Source organism: Macaca fascicularis, chromosome 16 (genome assembly GCF_037993035.2).
Source record: "Macaca fascicularis isolate 582-1 chromosome 16, T2T-MFA8v1.1".
Lineage (NCBI taxonomy): Eukaryota > Metazoa > Chordata > Mammalia > Primates > Cercopithecidae > Macaca > Macaca fascicularis.
The window spans coordinates 70,816,538-70,832,408 of NC_088390.1; the positions used below are offsets into that span (position 1 = coordinate 70,816,538).

Sequence of the window (15,871 nt, forward strand, 5' to 3'; positions counted from 1 at the left end):
CTACGACAATTTGCTTGGATTAGGGGTGTCAGTCTATGAAAGCATTAAAGTACTTGTTCTCTACAAGGAAAATGCAAATACATTCACCCCAGCCACTGTGGGCAAAACACCTTCCTTAAAAGAAAACACTGTCCTACATGGCTCCACCACTCACTAGCTGTGTGACCTTGGGCAATAACTTAACTTCCGTGGGCCTCCATCTGCATGAGCACATATACATACGCTAACTGAATAGGGCTGTGATGAGGATTGAATAAGATAATACACCCAACACTTAGCCCACTGCAGTACTCAGTATCATAGTGTTGCCTTTATTCTTCCAGTGATTGGATCAAAGCAACCAGGCTGTGCCATAACATTAAAATCCCATTCCATCAGCACCCTGTGTAGTTAGTAAACTCTTGACATATTGCAGTGATTGGACTGACACTAAAGAATTTACATGTGAGAGGAGGGTAGGAAAAAAAACACTAAAGATTGACTGGATTAAAATTAAAGTCTTCCTAAGACAACTCAGTGCTCAAATCAGTTTAAACTGAATGCCACAGTCAGTCATTAGGTACTGGAATTTAGTATAAGTGCAATTTTTCCTTGCTAAAGTTAGCACTAACTTACTCGGAGAGCATGTACTTCAGGTAGTCACAGCACCACCCTATCAAAAAAAGCTTAGTAACCACGCATGAGTCATTTTTGCTCCACTTCATTTATTAATGCTAAGCTTAAGGGTGTCACATCCACAAGACTCAACATCAGCTTCTCTCAAAGAAGAAAGTGTCATAACATATTGCCAGGTGAAAGAAAGAAAAAAGGTCAGACTGCAAAATATATGATCCTATTAAATCAAAACAAAAAGAGTGGGTGAGTATGCACGTATGTGATGTATATCTTCAGATATGCAGAAATTTTAAAAACCCAAAAAAACTAGGATATATACCAAATCATTAACTGTAAGTCCCTTCCACTACTGTGATCAAAAAATATTTTTTTTCTTTGAATTTCCTGTGTTTTTAAAACATTAACCATGTATTTCCTTTGAACAAGGAAAAAAGTCAATGAAATTTAAAAACAAATATTATTTTGGATCCTAAAAGAGTTCTCCCCGGCCGGGCGCGGTGGCTCAAGCCTGTAATCCCAGCACTTTGGGAGGCTGAGACGGGCGGATCACGAGGTCAGGAGATCGAGACCATCCTGGCTAACACAGTGAAACCCCATCTCTACTAAAAATACAAAAAAAATTAGCCAGGCGAGGTGGCGGGCGCCTGTACTCCCAGCTACTTGGGAGGCTGAGGCAGGAGAATGGCGTGAACCCGGGAGGCGGGGCTTGCAGTGAGCTGAGATCCGGCCACTGCACTCCAGCCTGGGCAACAGAGCCAGACTCCGTCTCAAAAAAAAAAAAAAAGAGTTCTCCCCAACCCCTGGCTTTTTTTTTTCCCAATAAAGAGAGATCATGCTGCCATTTTTAGAGCATTCTCACTTAAATAGATGGGAGAATAATACCTTTAATCTAACCAAGAAGCCAAACAAGCTTTGAACTTGAAAAGCTAAAGATTAAAACCAATAATTAAGGTTCAAAATTGCTCCGGAGAAACCAAGTTCTCCTTTTCATACATCTCCTATAATACAAGGGATTCTCCAGGCAGGTCTAGGCATGAACTTTCCACAGAGGTGTCATGGGAAAAGCAGGAAGAGCACATACAAAATCTCCAAATCCTACCTCTATTACTTTTATTATTGTTGTTGTTATTATTATTATTATTTTTGAGACAGAGTCTCACTCTGTCACCCAGGCTGGAGTACAGTGGCGAAATCTCAGCTCACTGCAGCCTCAGCCCCAGGCTCAAGCAATTCTCCTGCCTCAGCCTCCCAAGTAGTTGGGATTACAGGTGCATGCCACCAAGCCCAGCTAATTTTTGTATTTTTAGTAGAGACATGGCTTCACCATGATGGCCAGGCTGGTCTTGAACTCTTGACCTCAAGTGATCCGCCTGCCTCAGCCTCCAAAAGTGCTGGAATTACAGGCGTGAGCCGCCGCGCCCGGCCTCTATTACTTATTAAGTATCAAGAAACCTTGGACAGTGACCACCTCTCTCAGAGCCTGAATCTCCTCATGTGTAAAATTGGAAGCATCAAACCCCTAGATGGTTGTGAAGTTGAATTAGATAACTGTTATAAAGCAGTGATCTCTAAACTTTTCTGGCTCTCTACCTTATCTCTAAAAACATATACAGTCAGCCCTCTGTATCCATGGATTCAATCAACCTTGCACTGAAAATGAAATAAAAAAATAAAATAAAATAAAATAAAAAATAATCCAACAGTAAAAAAGATACAAATTTAAAAATACAGTATAATAACCATTCACATTATATTAGGTATTATAAGTAATCTAGAGATGATTTAAAAGTATACAGGAGAATGAACATAGGTTATATATTAATACAAATACTATGCCATTTTATATAAGGGACTTATACATTCATGGAGTTTGGTATCCTTGGGGGGTCCTGAAACCAATGCCCCCTTGGATACTGTACATAAATGTGTGTGTGCATATAACTTACAAACTATATAAGCTCTAATTGTGTACTTTTATGGTGTGTATATACACAACCAGAAATTTTAATATGCAAAAAATAATAATAATAAAAAATAGAAGTTCTAGGCTGGACGCAGTGGCTCATACCTGTAATCCCAGCACTTTGGAGGGCTGAAGCAGGAGGATTACTTGAGCCCAGAAGTTTGAGACCAGCCTGGGCAACATAGTGAGACTCCGTCTCAATCGACAGATTAGACAGCTAGATGAATGTTTTAATACTTTCTTCCTGCTTTCCAATGAATTGTCCCAGGTACCCCTTAGGAGGCCCAAAAGCCTGACATCTGATATGCAGTGAAAGGTGACATCTCTTTCTCCATCCCATTCCCCACTGTGCAGAGGAAGGAGCACTAGCAAGGGCCGACAGCTGACATTAATTTGCCTTCTCTTCTTCCTTCCCTCCTCTTGCAATTCAGAGAGTATTTAACCCTTCTTCAAGGTCTCAAGAATAGTGAACCCTAACAGATTCAGCCATTACAAATGCTCAGCAAGTAGCACATTCCAAGCAAGTTTAGAGACAGACCAGAACAGGAACTGATGTAAACACTACTCTCCAGAGTCATAGAGATCTTTCAGCAACTACTCTGTGAATCTGCAAAGCTTCGGTTAGAATGAGGTTTACCAGATCAGTCGTTGGGTGCCTGGAGACTGAAGTGGCCCCCAGGTCTTAAAAAGCATGGCTTGTGCAAAAATCTTTAACAGCTAACCAAAAAACAAGTCAGATCTAAAATACGGCTGTATGTGAGAAGTGTGTGTATTAGCCAGCTCCCGGGGAGGGGCTTACCTTCAGTATTTCAGGTTCTTTGATATCCAGAGATCTTGGGTTCCAGTGTCGCAGATTTTTATGTAACTTGTGATATTTATGAGCACTTGGTGGTGTAAAAAACCAAATCACGCAAACTGCAGTCATGAATCCAAGGCCAATTCCCAGAAAGAGTCCACTCACATAGTCGGGAAGGGGGAGGATGAGGTACACATAGACACACATTATAAAGAAGCCCAACGTCTTCACTGGCAATTCCGGGTGCTGCACGGCCGAGTCCGCCTCGTCCTCACTGTCAAGGACCACACCATCTTCCGCGAGCACCTCTGGCTTGAGAGGAACATCTGGGGGCTTATCAACTTTACTCTCCCCCTCCATTTCCAAATCGAAGTCCTCAGTGTACAGTTCACAAAACTCTTCATCTTCTTTGCTCACTAAGGCAGACAAAGAACATTTCTCCAGAACTAGAGAACTTGTCTTCAGGCCTAAATCCTTCAGACTGCTCCCCTGGGAACTTTTCAGTTCCATCTCTCTTGCAGGCTCATCAGTGGACTTTGGGTGGTCACTTTTGGGGATGTTGGAATCACTTCCGTAGCCATCCCCCTCAGAATCACACTCCTCCTCCTTGATGCTGTAGTTGTTATTGCTTTCCAAGTGCCCGTTCAAGCTGGACAGATTGGAGAGTTCTGAAGCACTTGAAGATAAGGCTTTGGGCCTATGGCTGCCACTTTCTTCCCCTATAATTTTACTAAGGAGCTGAAAAGGCTCATAGATGACTTCTGAAAGGCGTCGTTTAGTATCTTCAATTTTAGCCTCCATTTCGGGCACTTTAAAAAAGGAACGAGTATCAGAGGGAGAAGTCAGGGGGGAAGAAGGTGCAGTTTTGGAATCTCCACCTGTGTTTCGGGGCTGTGTGAACTGCTTGAACAGGTGTAAGTTTAGTTTGGAATCAGGTGGCTTATAGGACACTGTATCCGACTCCTGCCGGGAAGTGTCCGTGGACAGAGACTTGACTAATGTCTTCATCAAGTGCCTGTGCCTTGGGGGGTGTGGGGATTCTTTTGGCTCCACCTCGGTCGACAGGGACTTCACAAGGCTCATGAAGGGTTTTGCACTGGAAAGGGTGGAGGTTGAGGCACTGGATGAGAGGATGGGAGACTTAGAAGGAGAGGACAATGGGGAGGAGGAACTGGTTTTCTGCTCAGAAAGGGATGACACACTGGGAGAGCTAGCTAAGGGCCCCAACAAAGACGACCCTGGGGACAGAGCCAATGGCACTGTACTTAATACTTGTGCTGCTGGAAGAGGGGACTCCAACAGCTTTACAGTGTTCTTGGAGACGGGCAAAATGGCAGGGGCCTGGGACACGGACAGTCCATCTGCCAGAATAGGCGAGGCAGCAGGGCCGGTGGGGTCATGGCCAACCTGGGGTTCAAGATAGAGGTCTTCCTTGGCTTCCAGCCCTGTTACAATGCTTTGGTCATCCAGCCCCTCCTCAAACCACTCCCTGAACTCCTCCTCCTCTTCCTCCTCCTCCTCGCCGGATGCCGAGAAGTGAATGGCGATGGTATCTCGGGACACGGACCTCTGCACGTGCACTTTAGGGGCTGATGGTTTTGGCATGTCAGTGGTTTTCTCGGCATGGCGACCATTCAGACTTGTCATTGCCGACTTCACACGGGCTCAGGCTCTGTGAAAACAGTGAGAAAGCCAGAAGTCAGAGAGCAGTTTCTCCACAGGAGACACTGTCATGTGCAGATAGGAGCCCAGATGAAGCTGTTTAAGTGGTCATTATGCTTTTACTTGGCAGATGTCCACCGGTTTTCACTTCAATGGGTTTAATGGTTTAATCTTCACTACATTCCAGTTAGGCACTCTTTTACAAGCAAACGACATAACCAATGTTATAAATGCCATACAATCTGTCTTACTTCACAATACCTGAGTAATCGTTTCCTCCCTTTTAACTGGTTAATTCCTACCAACAATTCTCTATCTTAAGCCTTGAAATACCTGAACAATATGATGTTACCAGCATTGCTTCAGAAGTCCAATAGGATAAAATGTAGCATCCTGTTGAGTTTGAGGATCTTGGAAGAAAAATTTCACTAGGAGTCTTCTAGCAGTAACAAGCTAACCCAGGAGGGGTATTGCTTTCACTGCAATTTTCACAGCAATCCTAACAATTATTTGGCTTGCATCTCCCAACTTCCTGCTATGGCAAATAAGTAGCAAAGTATCCAAATGTGGAAATCTGTAAACTAATTGCCATGACCTGTTGGCCTCCTCAAATGGTAGGTACCATAAGACCAGAGTATTTAGGCAGCCATGAAGACATGGCCACATTCTGAGGCTTCAGGATAAAGCAAACATATTTTAAACTGAATGCAAGATTCCCGTGTCAGGAAAATGAAGTATCACTGCTATAACCCACCACCAACCAAGAACTCTACCAAGGACCCTGGTGAGAGACATGGAAGCTATGCTTTCCGCCCTTCTGGAGCTTAATAGCTGATTGCTCCTTTCTGGAGCTTAGCTGGAACAAAATCAGACACCTGAAAAGCTGGGCAGCAAAATGAGATGCCATGCCGACCTTGTGACATGGTACATTCCAACTCTCTTTATTCGTTTATGGCCCATTTACTGGGCACGAGCCCTAATTACGTAAAAATTAAGACCACACCTGGACTGAGACCACGTAAAAAGAGCCAAAACACAGAGCACACTTCAGGAGTTCTGAGGATGACACCTGTGTGGGAGGTGGGACACCCAACAGGTCTTTGGAACTGATGGGTGAGTTGTAGTGGGATGAGCATGATTAGGCAGAGGGAAGGGACAAGGGCATGAAGATGGCAAAGGGCATGGTGTGTGCAGCCACCTGGCTCTATCCTGTTTCCAGGACACAGTGTGGATGTGGGCAGCAGTGGGAGGCCACTGAGACAAGAGGGGCATCGTGGGGCAGTGGAAAGAGCAGCCAGCTTAGACCCAGGACATAGGATCTCCAGTACTTGTCTTTCTACAGCTGACTCTGTGGGACGTTGAACAAGCCAGGGCCTCTCGATGTCCCAGTATCTTCGTCTGTAAAATGGAGCTAGATCTACAGTCCTTTCCAAATTTAAAACCCTACATGTTTATGTTTACAGGTGACTGTATCCAACCCAACACAACACACTTACAGGTAATCTACCGCAATCAACATTATGTGGCTTGCTTATTTCTTTAATTTGAAGAGCTCCTAATTTAAGCCTTCTGCTAAATATTCAGGTTCAAAATGCTGGCAACAGATACTACCAACAAGAGAAATCATAAAACGGGTAGGGGAATAGGGGGGTTTGGGAAACAGTGATCCTGGATCACTAGGAGGAGGAAATATTCCAAGGATGACAAGAATTACATTCGAGGGTCCAGGTGCAACATAGACTCAAGCTGAAACTACACATTTTTCAGTATCAAATATTTGAGAGAAGTTACTCATAGAAACTTTCATACATAGTTTTGTCCAGGCTCATTTGTGACCCTCAGGCTTTCCTATCCTGAATCCAGGAAGAGGGAATGAACTCTATCCACCAACAAAGCAATTTAAATCCAGGAACTGGCAGCAGCCAGAAAAACACAGTCTCGGGTGCAGGACAACCCTTCCCTGTTATCTTAAGCTAAGGAGTTTGTAGGCTTAGTAAGAAGGAAAATACCAGAAGCAACATATGTTTTTCATTTAACTATCACCTAGTTTTATAAGGGCAATTTAAAAAGAAAATTATAGAGGTAATTTAAAGAGAAAGTTTGGTATTTGATAATTCTCGGTGGGCTGAAAAACAAACTCATTTAAGTTGCTTTCATAACATAAAAGGATGGTATGTCAGGCTCTGCTGTTCTGAGGCTGCTTCACCCGCAGCGGTGGCTGTAAATGAAGGTAACTGCGCGCACAAGCCCAAGTACAAAGTGCATGATTCTGAGGTTGAACAGAGTGAGTTGGTCCTTCAGGAATCAAGGCAAGGGTGGAGAGGCCTGTCTGCAGTTGAGGGTAAGAAGGCCTGGGAATCCAAGGGCAAAGTCAGGCCCAGTCTAGCGCCAAAGGGTGAAAACAGTAGTGCGTTCAGAAGCCTGCGGTCTCAGCAGTCAGGCCAGGTCCCAGGGAACAAAAGGCTGGCACCTGCTCAGGAAGCAGAGTTATTTTTTGTGTGGAGGTCATCAGGGCCCTGCTTGCCTAATCCTCCACACATTTGGGCCCCCTGACTGGCCAGGTAAAGCGACCTCTGATCAGACTGGGCCGACAGAGCCAAAGGTGGGCCCCAGGGAGCGCTGGGTGTCAGGTGGCCAGATGGGGGCAGGCTCTGGCTCACTGTTGTTATTATCCTTCAGGGCTCACTCAGACAGTGGCCTCAGAGGTTCATAGTAAATGCCCCTAAACCCACACTGACCAAAGCCTGGCTCCACTTCTCTAGATTTTTACTAAAATAAGCCACACAAGGCCGGAGCATTACTACTGCTCTTCAAAGACGAGAAAATGTCCAGGCTTCTGTTTGCTCATCTGCAAAATGAAGGGATTAGGCTAGATAAACGAAGACTGCTTCCAGGCCCCATACTGCTGGGTAACTGAGTGTACTAGAACCAGAGGCCATGGTTTGGGCTCAACACAACCTATCAAGTGGTCACTGCCTCTGCCTCCTCCTGGGGACCACTCTAAGCTTCCTTTTCTCTCTGTCCTCCCAATGGCTGGCTGCTAAGGCCAACTGAGCCGACCCTCCCACAGCCACAGCCATGCAGGACAGCCGAGGCCAAGAGGAAGGACCTGACTGAGCCCAGGAAGACTACATGGTTTGTCCAAAGGCACAGCACTGACAACTTGGGCTTCCTAACACTGAAGCCCGATGCCCTTCTGCTGTGGCAGGGTGCCTTCTCAAACATGTCACACACGCTCTTTATTCCTGCTTTGTCCCAGCCTTTGTACCTGCCCTCTGTGCTCCATCATGGACAGCTCGCTTACAAGCTAAGACCTCAGTTCTCAACCAGCAGCATGTGACTGGTCGCACTGAGAAATGAAAGGTCTCATTATCCATCTGACAATCTGGTACCATATAAAATGGCTAGCCTCCTGCCCTCTACTCCTGAAACTCAATTATACCCAGGCTCAAAAAAAGAGACAAGCTTCTCTCCAGCCCTCAGGAACTGAAAGGCCAAAAAAGAAAGCTTCCTTCTCAACAGTCTCTTTTTCCCATAGTTCTAGCAGACTACAAAGCCCTCGGGTTTTAACACTGACCGCCCATGCCTTGTGATGGGAAGGGGGGCTGTAGCTCATGTTGTCGACGGGCTCCCATAGGTATCATTTCCTGCTGGAGAGGTGTTTAAGCAGAAGTCTGACATGATCAAAGTGGTACGCAAAATTAATCACATCCCGTCCCGTCCCAGACTGGATGAGAGTGGCGGAGACAACATGGAAAAACAGGTCTGGAGTCTGGTGTCTGGGAAGGCAGGCTCCATTATCAGGCCCACAATTCTGCTGAACGCAACTAACAATGAATACGTTGAAAAAAATTCTGAATGGCTGGGCATGGTGGCTCACGCCTGTAATTCCAGCTACTAGGGAGGCTGAGGCACAAGAATTGCTTGAACCTATGAAGCAGAGGTTTCAGTGAGCTGAGATTGTGACACTGCACCCCAGCTTGGGTGACAGAGTAAGACTCTGTCTCAAGGAAAAAAAAAAGATGTCTGTGAGGCTTTGGAGCTTCAAGAACCGAGCAAGGAATAACAGTGCAGAAACTAAAGAAAACAGGAACCCCAAGGGATGAGCTCTAGAGAAGCCACCTTGCCCTCAAGCACAGCCCAGCCTGGCAAAGGACACTTTCACTTTTTTTTTTTTTTTTTTTAAGACAGAGTCTGGCTCTGTCACCCAGGCTAGAGTGCAGTGGCACAATCTCGGCTCATTGCAACCTCCGCCTTCCGGGTTCAAGTGATTCTCCTGCCTCGGGCTCCCAAGTAGCTGGGACTACAGGCGCCCACCACCACACCTGGCTAATTTTTGTATTTTTAGTAGAAATGGGGTTTCACCGTATTGGCCAGGCTGGTCTTGAACTCCTGACCTTGTGATCCACCCATCTTGGCCTCCCAAAGTGCTGGGATTACAGGTGTGAGCCACCACACCTGGCGGCCTTTCACTTTAACAGCCTTCTGAGCAGAAGTCAACATCCAGGGCTGGCCAGCGTGGAACACCAACTGGAGACTCTTCCTCAAGGAGCCGGGACTCCAAAGGACTACAACTACCTGGTAACAGCTGAACCAGAGCAAACCAGGCCTCACTTAGACTGGAGGCCTAGGTTTGCCTCCTCTGAAAGAACCAGGGAATCTCAACCATGAGCTTCTTTCAAGGTGATCTTGGACCAGAAATACCTCCAGGGACCTGGCAGAAGAAATTATCTCCCCACAAAAGCAAAGCACTTTCATCTGAAGCCTCAAGTTATTCCTAGAAATATTTTCTCAAATACAAGGAATGGTAAGAACATAACCACAGGTAACCAAGCAGATGAGGAAACAAGAATAAGGACCAGCAGAAATAGAACATGACAGAAAAATAAGGACTTCGGATAATGGAATTATCAGGCATAGACTTGTTTTTACAAGTATGCATCAAGATGAGTTTAAAATATCTACAGGGAGGCCAGGCATGGTGGCTCACGTCTGTAATCCTAGCACTTTGGAAGGCTGCGGTGGGTGGATCCCTTGAGGTCAGGAGTTTGAGACCAGCCTGGCCAACATGGCAAAACCTCATCTCTACTAAAAATACAAAAATTAGCTTGGCATGGTGGCGCATGCCTGTAATTCAAGCTACTCAGGAGGCTGAGGCACAAGAATCGCTTGAAACCAGGAGAAGGAGGTTGCGTTACACTGAGATTGGGCCACTGCACTCCAGCCTGGGCAACAGTGAGACTCTGTCTCTAACATAGCATAGCATAACATAACATAACATAACATAACATAACATATCTATAGGGAGAATCACAGGCAAGCAGACCAGTTTTAAGGCTATTCTGGCAGCCTAAGCAGGAGGTAAGAAATGCCTAACCTAGAAGAGTGGATGTGGAGCTGGCAAGAAAAGGCAGATGGAAAGAGAAGGAAAAGAACGAAACAACAGGACCAGATGGAAGGTTGGAAAGGAAAAGAAAACATAAGGAACAGTCTAAATTGACTTAAGTCACTAAAGAGATAAGTCTAGTTCCCATGAAGGCAGGCAGGGGAGATAAGGGACGTGGTATGCAGGTAATGCTCCTCCCCTCCCCCACTCAGAGATGTCCACATCCTAGTCCCTAAAACCTGTGAATCTGATACTTCCCATGGCAACAGAGATTTTGCAGATGTGATTGAGATGGAAAGATTATCCTGGATTGCCTGGGTGGGCCCAATGTAATCACAAGTGCCCTTAAAAGATAAGAGGAAGGCAGAAACTCAGAGAAGGCGATGTGAAACAGAAGCAGACATCAGAGTAATGAGAGGAAGGAGCATGAGCCAAGGAATGCGGGTGGCCTATGGAGGGGAAGAAAATATCTGCAAATCATTTATCTGATAAGGGGTTAATCTACAAAAAATATAAAGAACTCGAATAACAACTTGACACCTTATACAAAAACTAACTCAAGACGGATTAAAGACTTAAACGGAAAACCCCAAAACTATAAAAACCCTAGAAGAAAATCTAGGCAATACCATTCATGACATAGGCACAGACAAAGATTTCATGATGAAAACATCAAAAGCAATTGCAACAAAAGCAAAAACTGACAAATGGAATCTAATTAAACTAAAGAGCTTCTGCACAGCAAAAGAAACTATCATCAGAGTGAACAGGCAACCTACAGAATGGGAGAAAATTTTTGTAATCTATCCATCTGACAAAGGTCTAATATCCAGAATCTACAAGGAACTTAGACAAATGTACAAGAAAAAAAAAAAATTAAAAAATGGGCAAAGGACATGAAGAGACACTTCTCAAAGGACATTTATACAGCCAAGAAACTATGAAACAGATGAAAAAAGCTAAACACCATTGATCATTAGAGAAATGCAAATCAAAACCACAATGAGATACATCTCACACCAGTCAGATGGCAGTTATTAAAAAGTCGAGAGAAAACAGATGCTGGTGAGACTGTGGAGAACTAGGAACACTTATACACTGTTGGTGGGAATATAAATTAGTTGAACCATTGTGGAAGACAGTGTGGCAATTTCTCAAAGACCTAGAACCAGAAATACCAGTTGACCCAGCAATGCCATTACTAGGTATATACCCAAAGGAATATAAATCATTCTCTTATAAAGATACATGCACACAAATGTTCACTGCAGCATTATTCACAATAGCAAAGACATAGAATCAACCCAAATGCCCATCAATAATAGACTGGACTAAAAAAATGCGGTACATGTACACCACGGAATACTATGCAGCCATAAAAGGAAATGAGATCATGTCCTTTGCAGGGACATAGATGGAGCTGGAAGCCATTATCCTCAGCAAACACAGGAACAGAAAACAAAACACCGCATGCTCTTACTTATAAGTAGGACCTGAACAATGAGAACACATGGACACAGAGAAAGGAATAACACATATTGGGGCCTGTCAGGGGGCAGGGGACGGGAGCAGGAAGAGGGAGAGAGTATCAGGATAAATAGCTAATGCATGTGGGGGTTAACACCTAGGTTGACAGGTGCGGCAAACCAGCATGGCACACATTTATCTATGTTTGTTAACATAGGTACGTCCTGCACACGTATCCTGGAACTTAAAATTAAATTACATTTTTTTATAAATGGGCAAAGGACTTGAAGAGACAATTCTCCAAAAAGACATACAAATGGCCAACAAGCACATGCACAGATGCTCCACATCACTAGTTATTAGGAAAATGCAATTAAAACCACAATGAGATATCACCCCACATCCAATAGGATGGCTACAATTAAAAAAGAAGAAGAAAAGAAGTGTTGGCAAGGTTGTACAGAGATTAGAGCATTTGTGCACTATTGACAAGACTGTAAAATGGCACAACTGGTATGGAAGTTTCTCAAAAAGTTAAAAATAGAACTACCATATAATCCTCCAATCCCACTTCTGGGTATATTTAAAGGTGTTAAGTTGTTTGTTATATATCCAAAAGAATTGAAAGCAGGGTCTCAAAAAGATATTTGCACACCCATGTTCACAGCGGCATTTTGGACAATAGCCAAGAGGTAGAAGCCACCCAAGTGTCCACTGACAGATGAATGGACAAACACAAGGGAGTATTATTCAGCCTTAAAAGGAAGGAAATCCTGTCACATGCTACTACATGGATGAACCTTGAGGACATTAGGCTAAGTGAAATAAGCTGACTAGTCACATAAAGACAAATACTGTATGATTCCACTTACAAGAGGTATCTAAAGTAGCCAAATTCATAGAAACAGAAACTGGAATGAAGATTACCATGGGCTGGTGGAGGAGGAAATGGGGAGATGTTTTTTAATGGATACAGAATTTCAGTTTTGTAAGATGAAAAAGTTCTGGAGATTGGTTGTACAGCAATGTGAATATACTTAACACTACTGAACTTATAAATGGTTAAAATGGTAAAATTTTGCTATATGCATTTTACCATAATTAAAAATAAAATTTGAAGGCCAGTATATGTGCAGGTTAGTTACATTCAAAAAAGCAAAAACTGGCTGGGCGCAGTAGCTCACGCCTGTAATCCTAGCACTTTGGGAGGCTGAGGTGGGCAGATCACAAGGTCAAGAGATTGAGACCATCCTGGCCAACATGGGGAAACCCATCTCTACTAAAAATACAAAAATTAGCTGGGCGTGGTAGTGGGGGCCTGTAATCCCAGCTACTCGGGAGGCTGAGGCAGGAGAATCGCTTGAACCTGGGAGTCATAGGTTGCAGTGAGCTGAGATCGCGCCACTGCACTCCAGTCTGGCAACAGAGCGAGACTCCAACTCAAAAAAAAAAAAAAAAAAAAGGCAAAAATTGAGGTCAAGATAGGAGGACTGCTTAAGGCTAGGAGTTTGAGACCAGCCTGGTCAACACAGGAGACCCACCACTATTTTTTAAAAAATAAATAAAATTTTAAAAGATTTCACTCTTTAAAACTACAAAGAAATAATACTCCGAACTACTTATGCCAACTAAAACAATTCTATCCAAAAACCTCACATTGTTCTTTAGAGTTTATACTACAGTGTGGTTAAGTTCTAAGATAATAGATGTAAATGTATTTATGCTCCCATACATTTGGTGGGGAAGAGGAAGCTGGTGGGGGGGAGGCTATTTAGAGCCAAATGCTCTCTAAACCTTAGCCTTGATCAGGTATGTTTCCAGAAAGCAGGATGTCTCAAACTCTTCTGCTGATGGGTCCTTCCTAAGGACTCTGCCAGAATCCTCCCTTAAGGTTGCTATCCCTATGAAGAAGGTCATCTCTCCCACTAAGACTGAGAAAGCCTCTAATAAGGGCTTCTCTCTCCAGAATTTATGTAGGATTCTGTTCCACCTAGTTTACAAATGAGTAGCTGCCTTCTAACTTAACTCATACAAAACAAAGGCCTCAAACGGGAGCCAAATGCGCTCTGTATCAGTGGAGTCAGAGTGAGCATACAAAACAGCAATGAAGTTGATTTGCTTTCTAGTCACCCAAAAAGGTCATCATCATTAATTAGGCCGTGAAAAACCAATCGACAATAAATCAGACTGTATAATAAAAAATGAAGAGCCATTTCAAGATACAATATTAGTATTTATTACTTCCAAGATAATAATAATCTCACCAAATCTGGCTTTTTTTTAAACTTTTTTTCTTTGGTCTCATTTTCTACTAATAACTGCCCTTCCTAGCTCTATCTGTCCTTGAAACAATTCAATCCTTGGGTCCTAGAATCAGAGCCATAAAAAGAGAAGATGGTTCCTCCCAGGCCACTCAATTATCAACAACACCTGTTTGTTCATAGCAAACACACTAGGCCAAATAGTAGTGTGGCCATTAATATTATTTACTTCTAATTCATATACTAGATTAGAGGAAGTACTGGAGGAAGGAATGAGAGACAAGGTAAGGCAAGGAGGGAAGAAAGCAAATTTCATTGAAAATGGAATTAGCCTCCAGATACAGTGAGCATGGTAACACAGCATCTTTTTTTTGTTTTTAGATGGAGTTTCACTCTTATTGCCCAGGCTGGAGGGCAATGGCGCGATCTCGGCTCACTGCAAACTCCAGTTCCCAGGTTGAAGCGATTCTCCTGCCTCAGCCTCCAGAGTAGCCGGGATTACAAGCGCCTGCCACAACACCTGGCTAATGTTTTCTATTTTTAGTAGAGATGGGGTTTCACCATGTTGGCCAGGAGGCCAAGGCAGGTAACACAGCATCTGAAGGGGCAAGCCTGGTGTGGAGTGTGCTTCCTTTCTCGAGACCATCCCTAATCCTTCAAGGTCATTATTAACATTCTTTGTCTTTGTAAAATTCAGCCTGTTAGGCATTTGCTGCCTCTGAACAAGCTTGCATTTGGACATCTGATGTATGAGTACCATCTGCTAGCTTGGGCTATGTCAGTCAACAGTTTCAATCCAACAGCTCCTGGCAGAGTAAAAAAGGCAAGCTGCATTCTATTGCAGAGGATGTCTTCATACCTCTTACCTGTGCGTTTTTTAATAGGAGTTGGTTTTGTAAAAAGGAGGGAAAAGGCTACAAGATTCTGTATTTTTCTGCCTTGATGCCACAGAGCAAACAGTGAATCTGGTCAAAACCAACCAGGGCAGGAAGGTCTGATTTAGCCTACAAATCTCAAGTACATCTTAATAGCTATCCCTGGATTCATTTAAATTCAATGAAGCAGCTGAGAATTGCCAGCAGCCATTTTAATCTGTTAATACTCCACCTCACAAACAAAAATCAATATTACATTGTAGATAATGAACTAGCTCTAGCCTTAGTTTCATTTAAAGAAAAGAAAAAGACAAGACTCTATCTTCAGTACCAGCAAGAAACTTCGAAATCCTTTGCAATTAGTTGTTAGGTTCCCAGGCCCCTACTCACCATCTCTTCCAACCCAGCAGGGTCCTGCACCACCACCAACACAGCACAGGGTTTAGACTAAGAAACTAGCATGTCCACTCTCTTCCACCACCGCATAGACCTTTTACCTGCCATGAAGAAAGCCCACTCTGGGAAGGGTGCCACATCCCAGAGGAAAAGGGTTTGAAAGCACCAATACAACAAGTAGAATTTTGCTTTATAGATTGCTAGACGGTTCAAATAACAAAATCAAATTCAATTCACAATAACTCATTGAAAACCAGGTTATGCGTTCAGCACAACCATACAAGGCCTGTGGAGGTTTATAAAACATAATAATGGGCCGGGCGCGGTGACTAACATCTGTAATCTCAGTACTTTGGAAGGCTGAGGCGGACGATCAGGAGGTCAGGAGATCGAGACTATCCTGGCTAACACGGTGAAACCCTGTCTCTACTAAAAATACAAAAAGTTGGC

General features: G+C 43.8%; 1 protein-coding gene across 15 annotated transcripts in view; it reads right to left on the reverse strand.

Annotated features, from left to right (window-relative positions):
* The window catches only part of TEX2 (testis expressed 2), a 115,817-nt gene that overhangs the window by 64,824 nt on the left and 35,122 nt on the right, over positions 1-15,871 (reverse strand). For 13 of the 15 annotated variants that reach the window (XR_012426012.1, XR_012426013.1, XR_012426014.1 and 10 more), the window contains one exon: positions 3,378-5,046. The exons of the other annotated variants lie outside the window; for them this stretch is intronic. Coding sequence is in view for 10 of the 13 variants with exons in the window: in XM_005584699.5 (XP_005584756.3) it covers positions 3,378-5,021 (1,644 nt within the window). In the remaining 3 variants the exon portion in view is untranslated. The remainder of the gene's footprint in view (positions 1-3,377; positions 5,047-15,871) is intronic. 15 annotated transcript variants of the gene reach the window in all.